The sequence below is a fragment of the Aotus nancymaae genome, unplaced genomic scaffold (genome assembly GCF_030222135.1).
Source record: "Aotus nancymaae isolate 86718 unplaced genomic scaffold, 86718_ANA_hifiasm-v0.15.2.pri h1tg000014l, whole genome shotgun sequence".
Taxonomy (NCBI): Eukaryota; Metazoa; Chordata; class Mammalia; order Primates; family Aotidae; genus Aotus; species Aotus nancymaae.
In genome coordinates this window covers 73,527,782-73,545,285 of record NW_026988425.1, presented here as the reverse complement: position 1 = coordinate 73,545,285, position 17,504 = coordinate 73,527,782, and the positions used below count along the sequence as shown (strand labels likewise).

The 17,504-nt window shown below is 45.6% G+C and overlaps 1 protein-coding gene across 2 annotated transcripts in view; it reads right to left on the bottom strand.

Annotated features, from left to right (window-relative positions):
- RASGRF2 (Ras protein specific guanine nucleotide releasing factor 2) overlaps positions 1-17,504 on the bottom strand; it is a 269,826-nt gene that overhangs the window by 14,848 nt on the left and 237,474 nt on the right. For both annotated transcript variants that reach the window (XM_012477557.3, XM_064376089.1), the window contains 5 exons: positions 15,934-16,046; positions 9,692-9,752; positions 9,252-9,355; positions 6,702-6,786; positions 2,900-3,097 (listed from right to left, as the gene is read on the bottom strand). In XM_012477557.3, the coding sequence (XP_012332980.1) occupies positions 2,900-3,097; positions 6,702-6,786; positions 9,252-9,355; positions 9,692-9,752; positions 15,934-16,046 (561 nt within the window). The remainder of the gene's footprint in view (positions 1-2,899; positions 3,098-6,701; positions 6,787-9,251; positions 9,356-9,691; positions 9,753-15,933; positions 16,047-17,504) is intronic.

Below are 17,504 nucleotides of genomic sequence, written 5' to 3'. Positions count from 1 at the left end.
TCTCAAAAAACAAAAAAAAAATTTGACAAGCACATGTTGAATATAGAATTTTTTTTTTTTTTTTTTTTTTGAGATGCAGTCTCACTCTGATGCCCAGGCTGGACTGCAATGGTGCAATCTCAGCTCACTGCAACCTCTGCCTCCTGGGTTCAAGCAATTCTCCTGCCTCAGCCTCCCGAGTGACTGAGATTACAGGCACCCATCACCATGTCCAGCTAATTTTTGTACTTTTAGTAGAGATGGGGTTTCACCATGTTGGCCAGGCTAGTCTCAAACTCCTGACCTCAAGTGATCCACCCACCTCGGCCTCCCAAAGTGCTGGGATTACAGACACAAGCCACCATGCCAGGGTGAATATAGAATCTTAAAGGAGAAGTCTCCTGTCAGACAGCTTTTGTGATGAACACTTTTGAGTGTTAATCTCCATTTGGTTGCTTTGGTATTGACTGAGCAATGTCCTCTACTATAGACCTTTTCTTTTGTGATCTTCTTCATCAATTTGTTAGAAAAGTATAACTGATAATTACTAAGAAATAGCATTGTTGTTGACATTGGTCTGGGGTTTCTTCTATGAATATAGGAGAGTGGTAGGGTGGCCCTTGGGTATGATAACTCCTTCCTGGGGATCCTCCATGCACATCCAGGCAGCTTGGCTGTGCATGGAGGATCCAGGTCCTACCTGGAGAAGAACTTGGAATGCTCAGGTTGAGGGTTCTCAAACTTTTTTGTCCCGCCCGGAGAGGAGCTGCACAGCCTCCTGAGAGGCAAAGGGCTGTCTTCCTAATTCTGGTGTCTGAGGGCTCTGAGACTGCCTGCTTGGTCCAGGGCTAACCTTGCTCAAAAAAGTTGTAAAGGTACAACCTGTCCTATAGCCACAGACCAATCTGTGGGCTCCAGAGTGCAGATTATCAGGACCGCTGAACAACTCCCCGGCTGATCTCAGATGTAGAAAAGGGACAGCTGCACAGCAGATTAAGTTATCACCAAATGTGTTGGCATATCTGCAAACAGGCTCTACCTACCATTAATGGAGTAAGGCACTTGGCTCTGGAGGCAGCCTCTCTAGAGGACAGTCCATTAGCCCATGCTAAGGGCACTGTGAGTGACCGATAACGTGATTGAAATGCTAATATCTTATTTAGAACTTCTACAGATGGTATATTCACATTTTGAAATAATCATTTCAGTATTAGTCTCATCATCTCTATTTCATGATCAGTTCAGTTATCCCTAAACCCTCATCCTATCCAGAACAAGAATACCACTTAAGTTCATTACAAAGCGGGCCTGGAAACTTTCTTAGGAAAGATTTAGGAATCCCTTGGTGATAGCTGGTGAAATCTGAATAAGACTGGTGGATTGCAGCAATGTTCATTTCCTAGTTGTGATACTGTCTACAGTAATGCAAGATGCTGCTGCTGGGGAAACTGGGTGTGAAGTGCAGGGAATCTCCGCGTTATTTCCTACAACTGTATGTGAAGCTATAATTATCTCAAAACAAAAGTTTTTTTTTTCTTTTAAACCAGATTTGTAAAAACTGTGGCTGTTATTTACCAGGTCCATTGTTGACAGAAAAGAGGACTCCTGAGTTCTAAGGGGCTGAATTTGGGATTCTCAGAGCACTGCATTTTTACTAAGAAATAAGTGGGGAAAGGCAAGGTGACAGATATGACTTAGGCTTGGTTTCCTGCTACATGGAGAAATTAACTTGTTCTCCTATACTAAAGGGAAAGGCTTGGAGGGCAAAAGGAAGACAGAAAAGAGTAAGAAAATAATGCGTGTCTCTGAAAGGGGCTTAAATCCTCAGAGGGGGGTGATAAAACAGTTTTTAGGCCATGTCAGCAGAACATATCTAGATCTTCTGATCTGGGACCTTGGAGGTGGCACTCTGTAGATTCCCCTCACCAACTCTGTGTCCACAGCAAGGCAGAGGAGGGTCAGGCAGAGAGGGCCTGATATAGACTCTCCTACCCTCTGGCACCAATGGGACATGGAGGAGCCTCGAAACTTCCCCGAGGGTAGTCATCTAGTGATGAAGAGTTCACATGTCCATTAGGGACCGCCACAAGGCAGAATGGCTGTCACAGAGGTAAGACACACCCCAGACCCAGCCAATGATGGCTGAAGGGGTGGCGAGGTCAGCCACGTTCCCAGGGTGCAATCACTATGCATTGTTCCTGGGAGGGGCGTGCAGGCCAGGTGACACCAGGTACAGGCAATTCACAGCAGCCTGCACCCAATGAATAATCAGCAAAGGATGACCACAGGAGGCCAGAGGAGCTGACAGGTGCCCAGAAGCCCAGAGATGCCCTGGGCACCCAACACCCAGGGAGAAGGCCAGGAGAAAGGGCAGGGGAAGAATCACGATTCAGTTTGAATCTCGAAATTATCTGAGTGAAAATGACAGACATGGGCAAGCTGAGATTAATGAAAGAAAATGAAAATTACATTTATACACATCTAAGTCATTATGCTAAAACTTTACATCTACTACATGAATGAGAAAGAAAAAGGTGACCATTGAGGCCTTTTGTCCCTGGCTTTTGGCCCCAAGGAGTTTGCACCCTCACTTTGGAGAGAAAGAATGAACCCAGTTGGATATAAGTATGCTTACTCAGAGTCAATGTACCCTCTGAAACAGTTCAGGAAACAACTCTTGACTGACAACCACATTGTTTGTGGCTGTCCCCAAAATGCTTTAATGACTGTTTTAGAAATGCACATGAATGAAATCAATTAAGTGGTAAGAGCACTGTAATTACCCATGTTGGCACCTTTCTTTGGCAACTGAGCGGCTCATGTCAGTTAATGATTTCCTAATTAGTAATATTTAACTTGGCTCCCATCTCCCAGCCTCTCATCCTCTTAGCAGCAGGATGTATCACACGCTGAGGCTCACCTGCTTAGAGACCTTGGCCCAGGTTTTCTTCAGCCTGTAGATGGCACTTCTGTTTAAGGCCGAGGTGATCTCCAGCACGCCGTTGTAGTTGTGCAGGCATCGGCAGATGTCGGCCACCGCCACCCATTTTTCAATGGCGTTGGCACGGGAGCTGACATCAGCATAGTTCATTATCTGGGAGGCCACCAGGTTACTCATCTGAGACAATCAAAGAGCCCAAAAAGGCAGTCTAAGAGCCAAACCAGTGCATTCAGGCAAAACATGTAAATTATCTGCAGACATGTCAGGAAGGCAGGGTGTTGAGTAGGGGAAGATCATCGTCTACATTTGGATACCAACTTTCTAAAGAGACTAAGGTCTGTAATAATAACAAACTAATGAGCATCTGTTCGTCCTCTGAGTGAAGACAGGTATTATCTGGATTCCTGCTTGTTGGAGGAAGAGGTGGTTTTGTTCATCAGCAATTTTGATGGTGTCATTTCTAATAATTACTGAGGAAATGGGACAGAACAACCCAATGCCTGCGGAAAGGCAAAGTCTGCAGATCATGGATGTCACTCCCTGGGGCCTTTCCCCATAATCCTTGGCCCCCAACAGTGTGTGATTACTCACTCTGGGAAGCCACAGTTATCACAGAGAAAGAGAAAAAAAACACTTGGCCCCAGTTAGATCAAATTCTGAACTGATTAACTCTCAAACCAGAAACACTTGGCTGCAGGGAAAAGGAGAACATTTCCTTCGTCTAATCTTACTCTTCACCAGCAGTTAAAAGGACCTACAGTTTTGAGGCTAAGTACTGTAATTTTATTACTTAAAGCCAGTTTAAGAAGCTCAGCTCTTGCAAAAGGGAAAGGAAAAAAAGCGAAATAGGATTACTGTGTTAACAAAGGGAATACGGGGCATGTAATCTTATATCCATACACTACATCTGATGGATTCGCCCATTCCTTGATGATTCTGAAGCTACTTAAGGTTTCACAGTGCCTCAACACTACCACTGCGGACATTGACTAAAGCACCTGCTGCGGGCGCTATTCGCCGAGTGCCTGTGCATCCTTAGCGTGAGGAGAAGAATCATCTGGAATCCAGTTTGTTCCAGGAAGAAGTGCTTTTGTTAATCAGTAATTTCGATTAAGAAGTTCTTGCCAATAACTATTGAGGAAATGTGATAGAACAGGATGCTTTTCGGTGCTGGGAACAGAAAGACAAATCCATGTCCCTGACCTTAAGGTAATCTGAGCCTAGGCAGGTGGGAAGGGGAGGGGCACAGATACATAAACAGGTAAGTGCCATGCAGTGAAACACAAAGTTAAGTCTATTCATGGCGGGATTTGAGAATATACAGGCAGCATGGGGCATCTGGTCTAGTACAGAGGAGGCTTCTAGGAAGAGGTGATACCAGCATTGGGTCTTTTTTTTTTTTTTGAGACAGGATCTTGCTGTGTCGCCCAGGTGGATTACAGTGGCATGATCACAGCTCACTGCAGCCTCAACCTCCAGGGCTCAAGTGATCTTCCCACCTCAGCTTCCCAAGTAGCTGGGACCACAGGTATGTATTACCATACCTGGCTAATTTTTTGTATTTGTAGAGACAGGGTCTCACTATGTTGCCCAGGCTGGTCTTGAACTGCTGGGCTAAAGCAATCCTCCCACCTCGGCCTCCCAAAGTGCTGGGATTACAGGTGTGAGCTACAGTATCCAGCCTTGCATTGAGTCTTAAAGGATCCGAGTATAAGAGCAAGGGGACAGAGGTGGGAGGGATGATGTAATGGAGGATGTGGCAGCCATCTGAGGGGCACAAGGACTGGGAGACACAAGGGTGACAGATGGGCAGGACTCTTGTATGCCAGGTTGAGCAGTTGGGACCATATCCTGAAGGTAAGGGGAAGCCACTGACAGATTTTTGTCAAAGGGAGGGAGATAATTAGATTGACTTTTCAGAGAAGTCATTCCTGTGCCACTGCATGAAGGATGGTTTAAGGTACATGGCTGTGCTTTGGTCAAGGATAGGCCAAGGTGGACATGCAGGCCAGAGTGACTCTGAATTTAGAGCACAGGTGTATAACTCCAGTTGTTATCACAACCATGTAACCGTAACATGGAAGGCCGTCACTTGGCTCTAAGCCACTGTTGTCTGTAAAAGGTATAACTGCCCTGCTGACATTGTATAGGAGCTCATGCCCAGAGAGAGAAAGAGTTAAGTTGCTGACCCGAAGGCAAGGGAGAGCTGGCCATGCAGCTGTTCATGGTGGCCACGGCTCAAGCAGCCGAGACAGAGCAGACAGCATTAAGAGAGCTGTTGATGAGAGAGCTGCTGCTGAATAAAACCATCTTTCACCTACCTATGCACTCCCCTCAACCCCATGTGTTCTTTCATGTATCCGCCCACTCCCCTCAGACCTCAGCATGGGCTGGAATCTGACCCTGGACCTAACAGATGGATTGGAGGGCAGTGAGGTTGCAGGGGAGAGATGAGTTAGGAGCTCCTGGAGAGAAAGGATAAAAGGCCACATCAAGGTGGTGGCAGTGGGGAAGGGCCTGAGATGCATGTAGATCTAGGGTTTGCAAATCTGTTGGGCAGTGGTGAGGGTGAGGTAGGTAAGGAAGAAGATGACTTCTAGAGCCTGTGCTTGGGTAAGTGAGTGTATGATGAGACCACTACCCAAGACTGAGAACAGAGAGGACAATGAAGAAGCAGGCTGGGCGAGTCTGGGGTGCAAATGACAGGTTCCATCTGTAATTGTCTACAATGCAATGCATCGGTCGTCCCAGCGGAGGAGACATGTAGACCTGGAGCCTGAGATCGAACCTCTCTTTGGAGTGTCCATTATATCCGGTATGTTGATTTACCACAGGTAACAGAGGTTTGTTTCCCACAGCAGGGAATCTGTTTCTCAGGGAGGGACTAGATGGGCCATGCCCCTTGTCCTTTAGACGGCAGCGGCACTGAAGTTCATTGTGTGATAGCGTTCGCTCAGCATCCACATGCTCTGGGGAAAGCCTGCACAAAACACTGTCTCGGGAATCTAAACTGTCATTTTTGCATTTTGTTTTTAGATGACTTATTAATTTACCTATGGGGTTCCTGGTAGTTCGTTGTTGTTGTTTTAAAGAAAGCATCATTATTTATTTTACTATAGTTTAGTGAAACTGGAAAGGGAGGCTTCCCTTTGCCTGGATAGGCCAGAAGACACTCATACACCTATTACTTGTTCTACCACGGGACTAAGACTATGAGAACAGCACGAATTAAGAGCTGGGAGGTATAAAAGCATCTCCCAGTCTTACTGTTGGGGAAAAGCAGAGCTGGAAGATGGACCGACAGCTGGCCACCACTGCACAGAACCACAGAAACAATGTGATTATGCTCCAAGAGACCCCTTCCAACCCGGGAATGTAACTCAGGCTGAACGTTCAGTAATGATAAGGACTTGCACCAACCCAGCCTGACCGTCACCACCACCACCAGGGGCCAGTGACACAGGTGCTGCTCATTCTGTTAGTCAATCTGTGACCACGAAGTAGTGATGATCCTGACAAAAACAGGAACAGCAGCCTGTACATTACTGAGCACCTACCAGACTTGGGCACCATCAAAGGTGAGCCTCTCATGTGTCAGGAAGTTAACTGGACATGATTACATTACTGTGAGCTGTTAGAGGAGATTTAAGCTTGTCTTCAATATCCCAACAATGCTGTTTAAAAAGTGGGTGGCAGAGTTGCTTTATTTTAGGGGCGTCTTAAGACTCCAATATCCATCTTCCTGTGACCCACCCAAGGCTCTACTTTGATGGTCACTCACGTCATTAAAGTGTTGGCTGGTTTTCATGATGTAAGGCGTTCTTTCGTTTTTATCCAGCTTCATCCACCCCTGCCCAAGAAACTCCCTGAAAGTTCAAAACAAAACACAAAACCAATTAAGTTTTTTTAAAAAATGGTGGCTATGATCCTGGATAATTGTCATGAATATGAGAAACGTTCCATTTGACACTGTCTAGAATGTTTCCTGACACCCGCTGCTGCCAACCTCACAAGTGAATTTGACCTCGACTCTAGCTGTTTACCTCTCGATGCCAAAAAGGAAGATTTTTCAGTTTCCAGCTCTCTTATAAAGGTTTGGAACTGCACCTTTATTAGGATCCTATAAAGGCTTCTCTGGAGTTGGAAAACAAGAACCAACACAAGGGAAATAAAGAGGTTAAGCACTACTTAGAAATCAAGATTATTTTCCCAGGATTAGCTTTTAAAAATATTAGCCGGGCGCGGTGGCTCAAGCCTGTAATCCCAGCACTTTGGGAGGCCAAGGTGGGTGGATCACGAGGTCAGGAGATCGAGACCATCCTGGTCAACATGGTGAAACCCCGTCTCTACTAAAGATACGGAAAATTAGCTGGGCATGGTGGCGCGTGCCTGTAATCCCAGCTACTCAGGAGGCTGAGGCAGGAGAATTGCCTGAACCCAGGAGGCAGAGGTTGTGGTGAGCCGAGATCGCGCCATTGCACTCCAGCCTGGGTAACAAGAGCGAAACTCCGTCTCAAAAAAAAAAAAAAAATCAAGCCTTAGCAGAGGGTCCAAAAATTTCATCACTACCAAAAATATTAGCCAGAAGCAGAATTTTCTCCCTCTGTTCTGCCCTGCCTGCCACTCTCCTGGAGGATGCAGGGATTGTGCTTTGTTCTCAGGAGAGTGCACACATTAAGGGCTGAAAAGCACTCCTTGTTAGGCTTGTACCGCACGTTCACCTGACCAGGCAGTTCAGCAAGGCAGGAGCTCTGCCCGGCTGGACGGGCTGTCTTCAGGGTAGCGTCCCTGATCATTCATTTCATTCCTGAGCAGGGCACCAAACACAGCAAGAAACAAAGGACAAGCGAGATGGAGCATACAGGAATTATTTTGTATAGGCATTAAAGTAACTCAAAATTACTCTGACACCTTCTTAAGATGAGACGATGACTGAGTCCCTGGGCAGGGTTCTTTGTCCCTTGCTGTTGCTGGTCCCACTCCCATCCTGCAGAGTGCTGGACACAGAGGCGTGCCAGTTCCATGGATGGAAACAATTGGTAGATATTCACACAGGAACTGGGGGGACAGGGACAAGAGGTGGGGGGGGGTGCCCAGAAAGAGATCACACCAAGGGCAACTACAAAAGTCTGGCTTTGCTCTTTCTCCTCTTCCATGGAGGCCATGGCCCCCCAGCCTCACTGCACAACAGGCTGGGTGAGGAGGTGAGTGGGACAGTGGATGGAAGTGGGTGAGAAGAGACACTGTGGCTCCTAACTCAAGTGTTCAAATAGCCAATGGTCCACGTTTCTTTTTTTTTTTTTTTTTTTTTTTTTCATGGCTAGTTCCATGAGTGCTGGAAGACAGGGAGGGAAGGAAAATAAAATTCACAAAAGAAGAGTCTGCAGGGGCATTCTCTGGCCCTGGCCCTGGTGCCTCTCTGACACAGCTGCAGCTCTGACCCCCAAACCACCCTGCCCATGTCCAAACCTCCATCATCATGGACGTCCTCTACTCTGTATGCAACGTGGCTCATTCATGTCCCTGCCCAACTCTCCCTTTACCTCCAGCTTAGTTATTAGCTCATAGACAACATGTGCTATCAGTTGCCATTTGTCCAAACAAAAGCCTTGTTTGTGCAGCTACTGAATATGACACTCAGAGGGACTTAAAGAACCTCCCCTTACTCTACACACAAGGAAATCAAAAGGCTTTGTGACGAGCCCATGGTCACAGCTTAGCAATACTTGTTAATGTAGGGAAGTGGGTGAAGAATTATAGCAGAATTTAGAGCCCTCTCTCTAGATCAGTGGTTCCCAAAGCACAGGCATAGACCACCCAGAATTATGTGGGGTTCTCCTTGAAAACAGTTTCGTTGCCTCAACCAAACCTATTAGAATCAGAAATTCTGGGTGGGGGGCTGGCCAGGAATGCACATTTTTAACAAGCTTCCCAAATGATTTTAGGTACATTGAAGCTTGAGAACCACTACTATGTACTGAGGTTTCTGTAATTCAAGGATAGGACAGTACAAAGAAATTCACATTCTGTAACAGAATGTGAATTTCTTTGTACTGTCCTATCCTTGAATTACAGAAACCCAAGTGCCTACAGAGTAGCCATCTTGAGAGTCACCCAAATCAATATTTCAAACATAAACTGAAATCAGAAGACATTCAAGTGGTACCAAATTATCTTAAGACTTACATCTGTGTGTGTGTGTGTGTGTGCGTGCGCACACACGCACACACACACACACACACACACACACACACACTCTGCCTTAGGAACAATGTCAATTTCTAAGCCAGCTAGTGCAGCCAAGCCCTGCTGCTATGGGGGTGGCACTCACTCGTAGGGAATGCTTCTGAAAATGATGTGGTCCAGGAGGGTGATCTGTTCAGCCAGCTCCATGGCCGACAAGGACTGAAAGCATTCAGCCTTCATGCAGTCAGTCTGCAAGAGATAAGGGAGGGAGATGAAACACCGGGAGCGAGGGGCCTGCCAGCTCACTGCAGGTCAAGGAGGCAGACAGCTGCCTGTGTGGTAGCATGAAGTTCACCATTAAATTCTAACTGTAAAAAAATGGCAGAAAGCTAAAAAATATCAAAGCCAACATGAGTATCTTAGACCCACTGCTAGACCCCACACCAAATGTGGTTCATCTCACACAGCTTCAGAGATAGGACACAGGGTCTAATACTACAACATTGATCGGTTACAAGCATATTGCTCGCCTTGGAGAGGTAGTTTGCACACAGTTGTGCTAGACAAAAATGTGGTCAGACTTACCATTTGAATTATATCCTCTAATTTTAGGTGGATGTCATCTTGATCATCTTGTGAAAGGGCCCTGAAAAAGACATCAAATTATCCTCCATGAAAAAAAAAAAATACACAACCTAAGAAGGAAACTACAAAATGCAGTTTGGTCTCCCCTGGATGCGAGGTCTGAAGATTTGGGTCTAAACGCCATGCAGCACAACAGGCTGCTGAGCTGGAGATGAGCAATCCCCAAACAGAAAACATGCTCAAGGTATGAGAGAATCATCGGGACAGCTGACTTAGAACCAAGAGCCAACCTGTTACATACATGGTTGTAAATGAAACAACCACCATCAAAGTGAACCTGAGGGTGAGCACGCTGGGTGTGCTCTGAGTTACTGTCTATAATGTAAAATGGAGCAGCCTCTAATGCTATCAGCCAGTTGTACTCCTAGGCCTGAGTGCCCACCTCCCCAAACCTCTCTCCCCTACTGTGGGCCTTCCCTGCTGTCACAGAGTCAGGAGATGCAGGGCCACCCCCTTCTCAAGCTCACGTAGACCAGAAGCACAGGGGCTTAACTTCTGCTCCCTTGCATTGCAGATGGACTTCCCTCAGACACTTTTGGCCCTGAATCTCAGACATGTTATTCAGCTCTCAAGAAATATCATTTTTTAAAAAAATGATGAATGAATAAATGAATAAACACAAGTTAATACCTTAGATACTGGTTTCAGAGTAGAAGGTATTTTATATCCAATGGAAGTTCAGAGTCCAGGAAAATTAGAGTGCAGTAGGGCTCCAATTACATAATTTGCCATTGAAGACAAGCATTTTACGTTTTCCAAAAGGAAGGCACAAGCACATATTAAAAGTATTAAAATATCTGGACAGTCCCAAACCAAGTACTCTGTCTGCTGCAGGAAGCTTGTTTTAAAAGAACTAATGATGATGTGATGTTCTGTTGTGTCCTGAGTTGATTAAAACAGCAACCAAACCCTCAAAACTATAGTATCAACAGAGATGGCTTACCGTACGCCTGCTCTATGCCAGGCATGTGCTAAGCATCGGATACGCACTATCTCCTGTATCCTAACAAATCCCTTCCAAGGGACTGTTATACAAGATAGTGCATAATGGAGGCATTGTGATCTCCATTTTACAGAGGAGGAAACCAAAGCTCAAAGACATTGACTAAGTCGCCCAGGGTTCTGGGCCCGTTGTGCCCTTCCTTACTCTGCGCTTCTCTTAAGTAGGCTCAGGGGAGGCACCTCTTCAAGGGTCCCACACACAGCACACAGTCAAGAAACACAACTTCCTTCCCTCTGCCATCTGAAGGGGGAGCCAGAGCCTTCTAGATTATACTAGTAGCCCTCTTATCAGCACTTAGCCATATTATTTGTGAACAGAAAGAAATAGTCATCTTGCTGGGCGCAGTGGCTCACACCTATAATCCCAGCACTTTGGGAGGCCAAGGTAAGCAGATCACCTGAGGTCAGGAGTTCGAGACCAGCCTGGCCAACATGGCGAAACTCCATCTCTACTAAAAATACAAAAAAATTAGCCAGGTGTGGGTGGCAGGCACGTGTAACCCCAGCTGCTCAGGAGACTGAGGCAAGAGAATTGCTCGAACCCGGGAGTTGGAGGTTGCAGTGAGCTGAGATTGCGCCACTGCACTCCAGCCTGGGTGACAGAGTGGGACTCCATCTCTAGAAAAAGAATAGTCATCTTATCTTAAATGGCAGATTAAGATGAGGAAAAAATAGGTTAAAGCTAACTCTTTCTCCAAACACTATTAAATCACATGGAAGGGTGACACATAGGGGATAAGAGTGACTTTTCTGGAAGTTCACGTCATTTTTTCCACCATAGTCTAGGTTCCTGGGGAGAGCTCTGTGGCTCCATAATTATGTGTGCCAGTGGGAAAGACCTTTTTTATGAAGCCGGGTAATATATTTGCCTTGGAAAGCAAAGGTCAAAAAGTTAGTTAGTTCCCATTAAATGTTCCTCTTCTCAATGATCTTACCCTCATTTTCCAAGATGGCCTCTGGTTCCATTAAGTTACCTAACATTTTATGCCTTCTCGTTGATGCTACGTGGGGTTTGGGGATGACTTTTCTATGACCTGAGCCTATCACAGCTGAACATCCAAGAAGTTAATCACTGTTTCTTTTTATTTTGTGGCATGTTAGGTGTCTAAAAAAATCTGTACACTGAAAAGATTTTGAAGACAGCTAGTTAGACAACTTTGGAGGAAGAGAGATGGTATTTTAGAAATATAAGTTTTGAGTAGAGGTTTTTATTTACAAACAGGGCAACAAACTATATACGGCCATTAAGTGTATTCAGTATCATTAAGTGACTCCTATGAGACTGTGAGTCAGGGATGCGTCACTAAAAAGAGCATTTGCTTTGTTGCAATAATGTAACATATGCAAAAAACACGTTTTATGTTCATATGTCTTATATGTTAGGAATGCATATCTCTCTGAATGTCGGGGCTGCACTTAACTACCGTATATGATATGTTTCTATCCCTCACAGTCATAGCCTGTATTTTCTAGAGGGCATATTCAGAATTCTTTCCCTTCAGACTTCAGAACTTCTGGTTCAGATCCTATAGAGGGAATACTTGCTTCTAGTCTTCTGGCTACCCTTGGGCTTTGATGAACATTCCAGGATCCCGGGTTTCCTCCCACCACCACTACCACATCTAACAGCAGTATCAACAGTTTAATAATTGTGCGTTTATAATGAAACACTAAATAAAAGGAAATGGGATTATCCAAGTTGTATGAATGGAGAATTCCTCTTTCAATTAGGGGAGTCCAAAACAGAGCCAAGAGCAACCAGTGTCTGTCCTGGGATTGGTCCATGCTCTCTTTGTGTGGAAAAGGTGACGAAGCCTAGAGAAAGTGGAGTGTGACTCAGATCCAGCCTGGTTTTGCCTGGGCCATATGGCCTTCATGGCAGAAGCTGCTTTTTCCAGGAACTACTGTCGGTGCTTCTAACAGTAATAATACTCACTTTACTATGAGTGCTAATGACTTTCCAGGCATCGTGTTAACCTCCTTACACATATCACGTCATGTACTCTTCACAACAACCTAATGAAGTAGCTATTACGAGTACCAGTTTATAAATGAGGAAACAGGTTCGGACTGGTTGAGAACTTGACACCTGTCAATGGCTGAGCCAAGATTTAGCCCTGCGACATCCTGCCAAAGCTAGAATCAGACTCTGCTCAGTGTTGCGGTTTCAAGCTGTACTGCCTACTAAAATGTCTATTCCCTACCAGTCTTACACTTCTAACTTTCAGATCATTATTCAGCAAAAAGAGTTGGCACATCTGAAACCTGATGAATAATCAAGACCTGGGATGGCAAACAGGATTCATCTTTTTTTTTTTTGAGACAGAGTTTTGCTCGTCACCCAGGCTGGAGTGTGCAATGGTGCGATCTTGGCTCACTGTAACCTCCGCCTCCCAGGTTCAAGCAATTCTCCTGCCTCAGCCTCCTGAATAGCTGGGATTACAAGCATGTGCCACCACGCTCGGATAATTTTGTATTTTTACTAGAGACAGGGTTTCACCATGTTGGTCAGGCCGGTCTCGAACTCCTGACCTCAGGTGATCCACCTGCCTCAGCCTCCCAAAGTGCTATGATTACAGGTGTGGGCCACCACGCCCAGCCAGGATTCATCTTAAACACCAACTCCAATTAACTGACTTCTGAGGTCACCTCTTGATGCAGACAGAAAACTCTCAGAATTGATGGGTCAAGTCTGGCATGGGCATCTTGAGGGGACTGGCCACAAGATGCCCTCATATTGGCTGAGCCTGACGGGATCATATTGGCGGGTCCCAGCCCGAACACCCTCACTTCCCTGAAAGCTATTTAGTCAAATGTCCCTAGGGGCGCACACTTTCAGAATGTAGTTTTTAAATATTAGTGTTTTAAATGCAAAGAGCATATAAACTAGTTACATGAAGAAAACAGAAACAGTAATCACTCATCGACAGAGTCACTCATCCACTGAAACCAGCCTTCACCTCAATATGTACTTATAATTTTAAAATCTGAAAACAGGCACAGGAATGGAATCTCTGGGCTTCTTTAGATGTTTTCATAGACTGGAAAATGTGAAGACGGCCCCTAATTGTTTCCTAGGGCTGCCCTAACAAAATCCCACACACTGGGTAGCTTAAAACAACAGAGATGTGCCGTCTCCCACTTTCAGAGAGAGGTCTGGAATGGAGCTGTCAGCAGGGCTGTGCTGCCTCCAAACCTGGAGGGGAGCCCTCCCTTGCCTGTTTAGCTGCTGGTGGCTTGCTGGCGATCTTTGGCATTCTTTGGCTTGCAGCTACACCACTCAGTCTCTGCTTCCACCTTCAGATGCCATTATCTCTGTGTCTGTCTTCCATGGTTGACTACTTTTTTTTGAACAGTCTCGCTCTGTCACCCAGACTGGAGTGCAGTGGTGCCATCTCGGCTCATTGCAACCTCTGCCTCTTGAGTTCAGGCGATTCTCATGCCTCAGTCTCCCAAGTAGCTGGGACTACAAGCATTAACCACCACACCTGGCTGGATTTCACCATGTTGGCCAGGCTGGTCTCGAACTCCTGTCCTTAGGTGATCTGCCTGCCTCAGCCTTCCAAAGTGCTGGGATTACAGGCATGAGCCACATGGTTGACTTCTTGTAACGGACGCCAATCAAAGTGGATTGGGGTCCACCCTACTCCAGTTACCTCGTCTTAACTGATGACATTGGCAATGGCCTCATTTCCAAATAAGGTCACATTTTGAGGTATGGGAGGTTGGGACTTCAATATATCTTTTAGGGGTACAGATATATGGAGATAAATTCTCTACGTAAAAGCCCCTACACCAATGCAAGGTCTGGCTATGGGATCTTCAGCTAATGGGGGCTAAGAAGGACTTACAGGCGGGTTGCTAACACAACACAAAGCAACATGGCGTTGCTGCATCAGGGAAGGACTTTTTGAAATGCAAAGTAATTTATTTGTTTTGCTACATACTGTTCCAGACTTTTAAAGGGGACAGTAAAGCAGACTGTGGGGAGGAGCATGTCAGGAGTGAGCTTGGTTGTTTTAGTAGCACCTGAATATGCCTACCTACTCCTCTTTTCCTTTAAAACTACCCACAATGCTCCAATCCCCTGTCTCCTTTAGAGAGACATGAAACTGTCACAGGTACTGGATGACAATAAAAGGTTATGTCCCTAAAAAAAAAAAAAAACATGGACTGAGCTAAAAATAGACTGCCTGTGGATGACACAAGTCTTCTGGATAATGTTAACGAGGAGACAATATAGCCAAGGTCTAGGAAAGGAAGGTCATTGCTAGAGGTTGTAAATGAAGAGGGAACTAGAAGTCAGAGTGGTAAAGAAGTGCCAGACTCTGGCAGAGAGATGCTGGGCTTCCCATCCCCAAGCAGGGACAAAGGACACGGTTATGCATGAGCTGGGAAGCTGTAACTGAAATGTCTGCACAGAGCCAGCAGTGGCTGCCCCTTTCCACATACAGTGAACTAGAAAACATCCACCCACCAGTTCGAGAAGCTATAAGAAAGCTTGTTACCCACTTGGATGCTGGGTACAACTATGGACACAAATAAATCTCCAGCAGGATCCCAAAGTGGAAGCCTTTATCACATAGAAGTGTGCGGTCATACCTTATACAATCCCCCATAATTATACCACCTACATGATGTGGAAATCCTAAATGGACAACTTGTAGAAAAGTTGATCAAGGACCAGTGAAAGAAGCCAAAAAAGATTCATAACTACTCTGTGATGGCACATCCACAATTTATGTGCACGAGACTCCCACAGACACTACTACCCTGCTCAAAACATGAGCTTGCAATAAATAATTACAACCCACATGAGGAAAAGCCGTCTCTCTTTGATGCCTGCTGGACTCACAGGAGAGGCTTCTCCAGGCTTCCTTTCTTTAACTGTTGGTTCTACAGTAAACTGCTATCTGCCTCCATACATAACAGCAATTGCACTCCACATGAGTTATACCACCCAGTCCCAAGTCTTTCTGAGACAGCAGAACCAAATTGCCCCCAGGAAACAGAAGATGATAGGTAACACTTTACTGCTAAGAACATAGTCCCAACTGTCCCCTGGATTCTAAGATTTATCCTTCTGGTTTGATAGGCTCTTATTTTCTATGAATATAGCACAAATCAACCAATGTCACCAAATCAACCAAGATCCAGTCAGCATCTTCAATTGCCTTCACCTGAGGATATTCGCGGTGGCTTTCCTTTCTTGAGGAAGAAGGTCTGGGTCTCGCAAAACTTCTTCTAGCAAATTTAGGACATTCATCTTTAGTTCATTGTTGAGTTCAAAATCCTATAAGATAAAATAAGTCTTTTTAAATTTTAGTTTTGAAAGGTTTAGCTCTATGACACACAACACTATTCTTCATGATAAATTCTCTAGAAGCTAGATAGGGAAATTAAATGTATAGACCCTAGAGTTCCCTACCACACCTAGGATCTTGATTTTTTTTTTTTTGAGATGGAGTTTTGCTCTTAGGACTGCCCAGGCTGGAGTGCAATGGTGCGAGATTGGCTCATCGCAATCTCCGCCTCCCAGGTTCAAGCGATTCTCCTGCCTCAGCCTCTCAAGTAGCTGGGATTATAGGCATGCACCACCAAGCCAGGCTAATTTTGTATTTTTAGTAGAGATGGGATTTGTTCATGTTGGTCAGGCTGGTCTCGATCTCCCGACCTCAGGTCATCTGTCTGCCTCAGCCTCCCAAAATGCTGGGATTACAGGCGTGAGCCACCGCGCCCAGCCAGATCCTGATTTACTTGGTTTGGAAAGCGGGTCTGTTATTGATATTTCTGACAGGCTCCCCCAGGGGCTCACCAGGGGTGCAAATGTGCAGTCAGTGTTGAGAACAACTGCCTCTAGGGACAGCCATTGGGAAGGGTCCTTAACAGAGCTACAAGGCCCTGGCCCACCCCTCCAGCCTCTTCTCTTGCACTGCTGCGTCCCTGCGGCCTGCAGCAATACCATGCCCTCAGCACACCCACACTGTCCTAGACTTAACAAATACCTTCAGTTCCTCAAAAGACATGTGCTTCCCACAGCCTGGAACACGATGCCACCTCCACACATTTATTTCTATTCATTTTTTGGGCCTAGGAGATGATATGCACTCTCCCTGGAGCCTTTCTCAGTTCACCCAGTGGGATTGGGAGCTTTTCGTTCTGCACCATGGCACATGTAACTCATGGCTGTTGTAACTCCCTGCATTACATTGCAAGGGTCAATTTAATTGCCTGGATTTTTTTTTTTTTTTTGAGATGGAATCTTGCTCTGTCACCAGGCTAGAATGCAGTGGTGTGATCTCAGCTCACCGCAACCTCCACACTCAGAGTTCAAGCGATTCTCCTGCCTCAGCCTCCCAAGTAGCTGGCATTACAGGCGCTTGCCACTGCACCCAGCTAATTTTTGTATTTTTAGTAGAGATGGAGTTTCACCATCTTGGCCAGGCTGGTCTTGAACTGCTGACCTCGTGATCCACCACTTTGGCCTCCCAAAGTGCTGGGATTACAGGTATGAGCCACTGCACCCAGCTAATTGCCTGGCTTTTTACTGGCTCATGAGTAAGATCAGTACTGTGACATACCAGTATCTCAAAAAATATTTGCTGCAAGAATAAAATCTGTCATTTGAGCAGTATGTTGAATGAAGATATGCTAAGGCTATAAATATCTATATCTGAATTGATGTAGATATGCTAAGGGCTAAAGAATGATCCAGACTAATGGGGCCACATCAAATGAACATAGGAGTGAG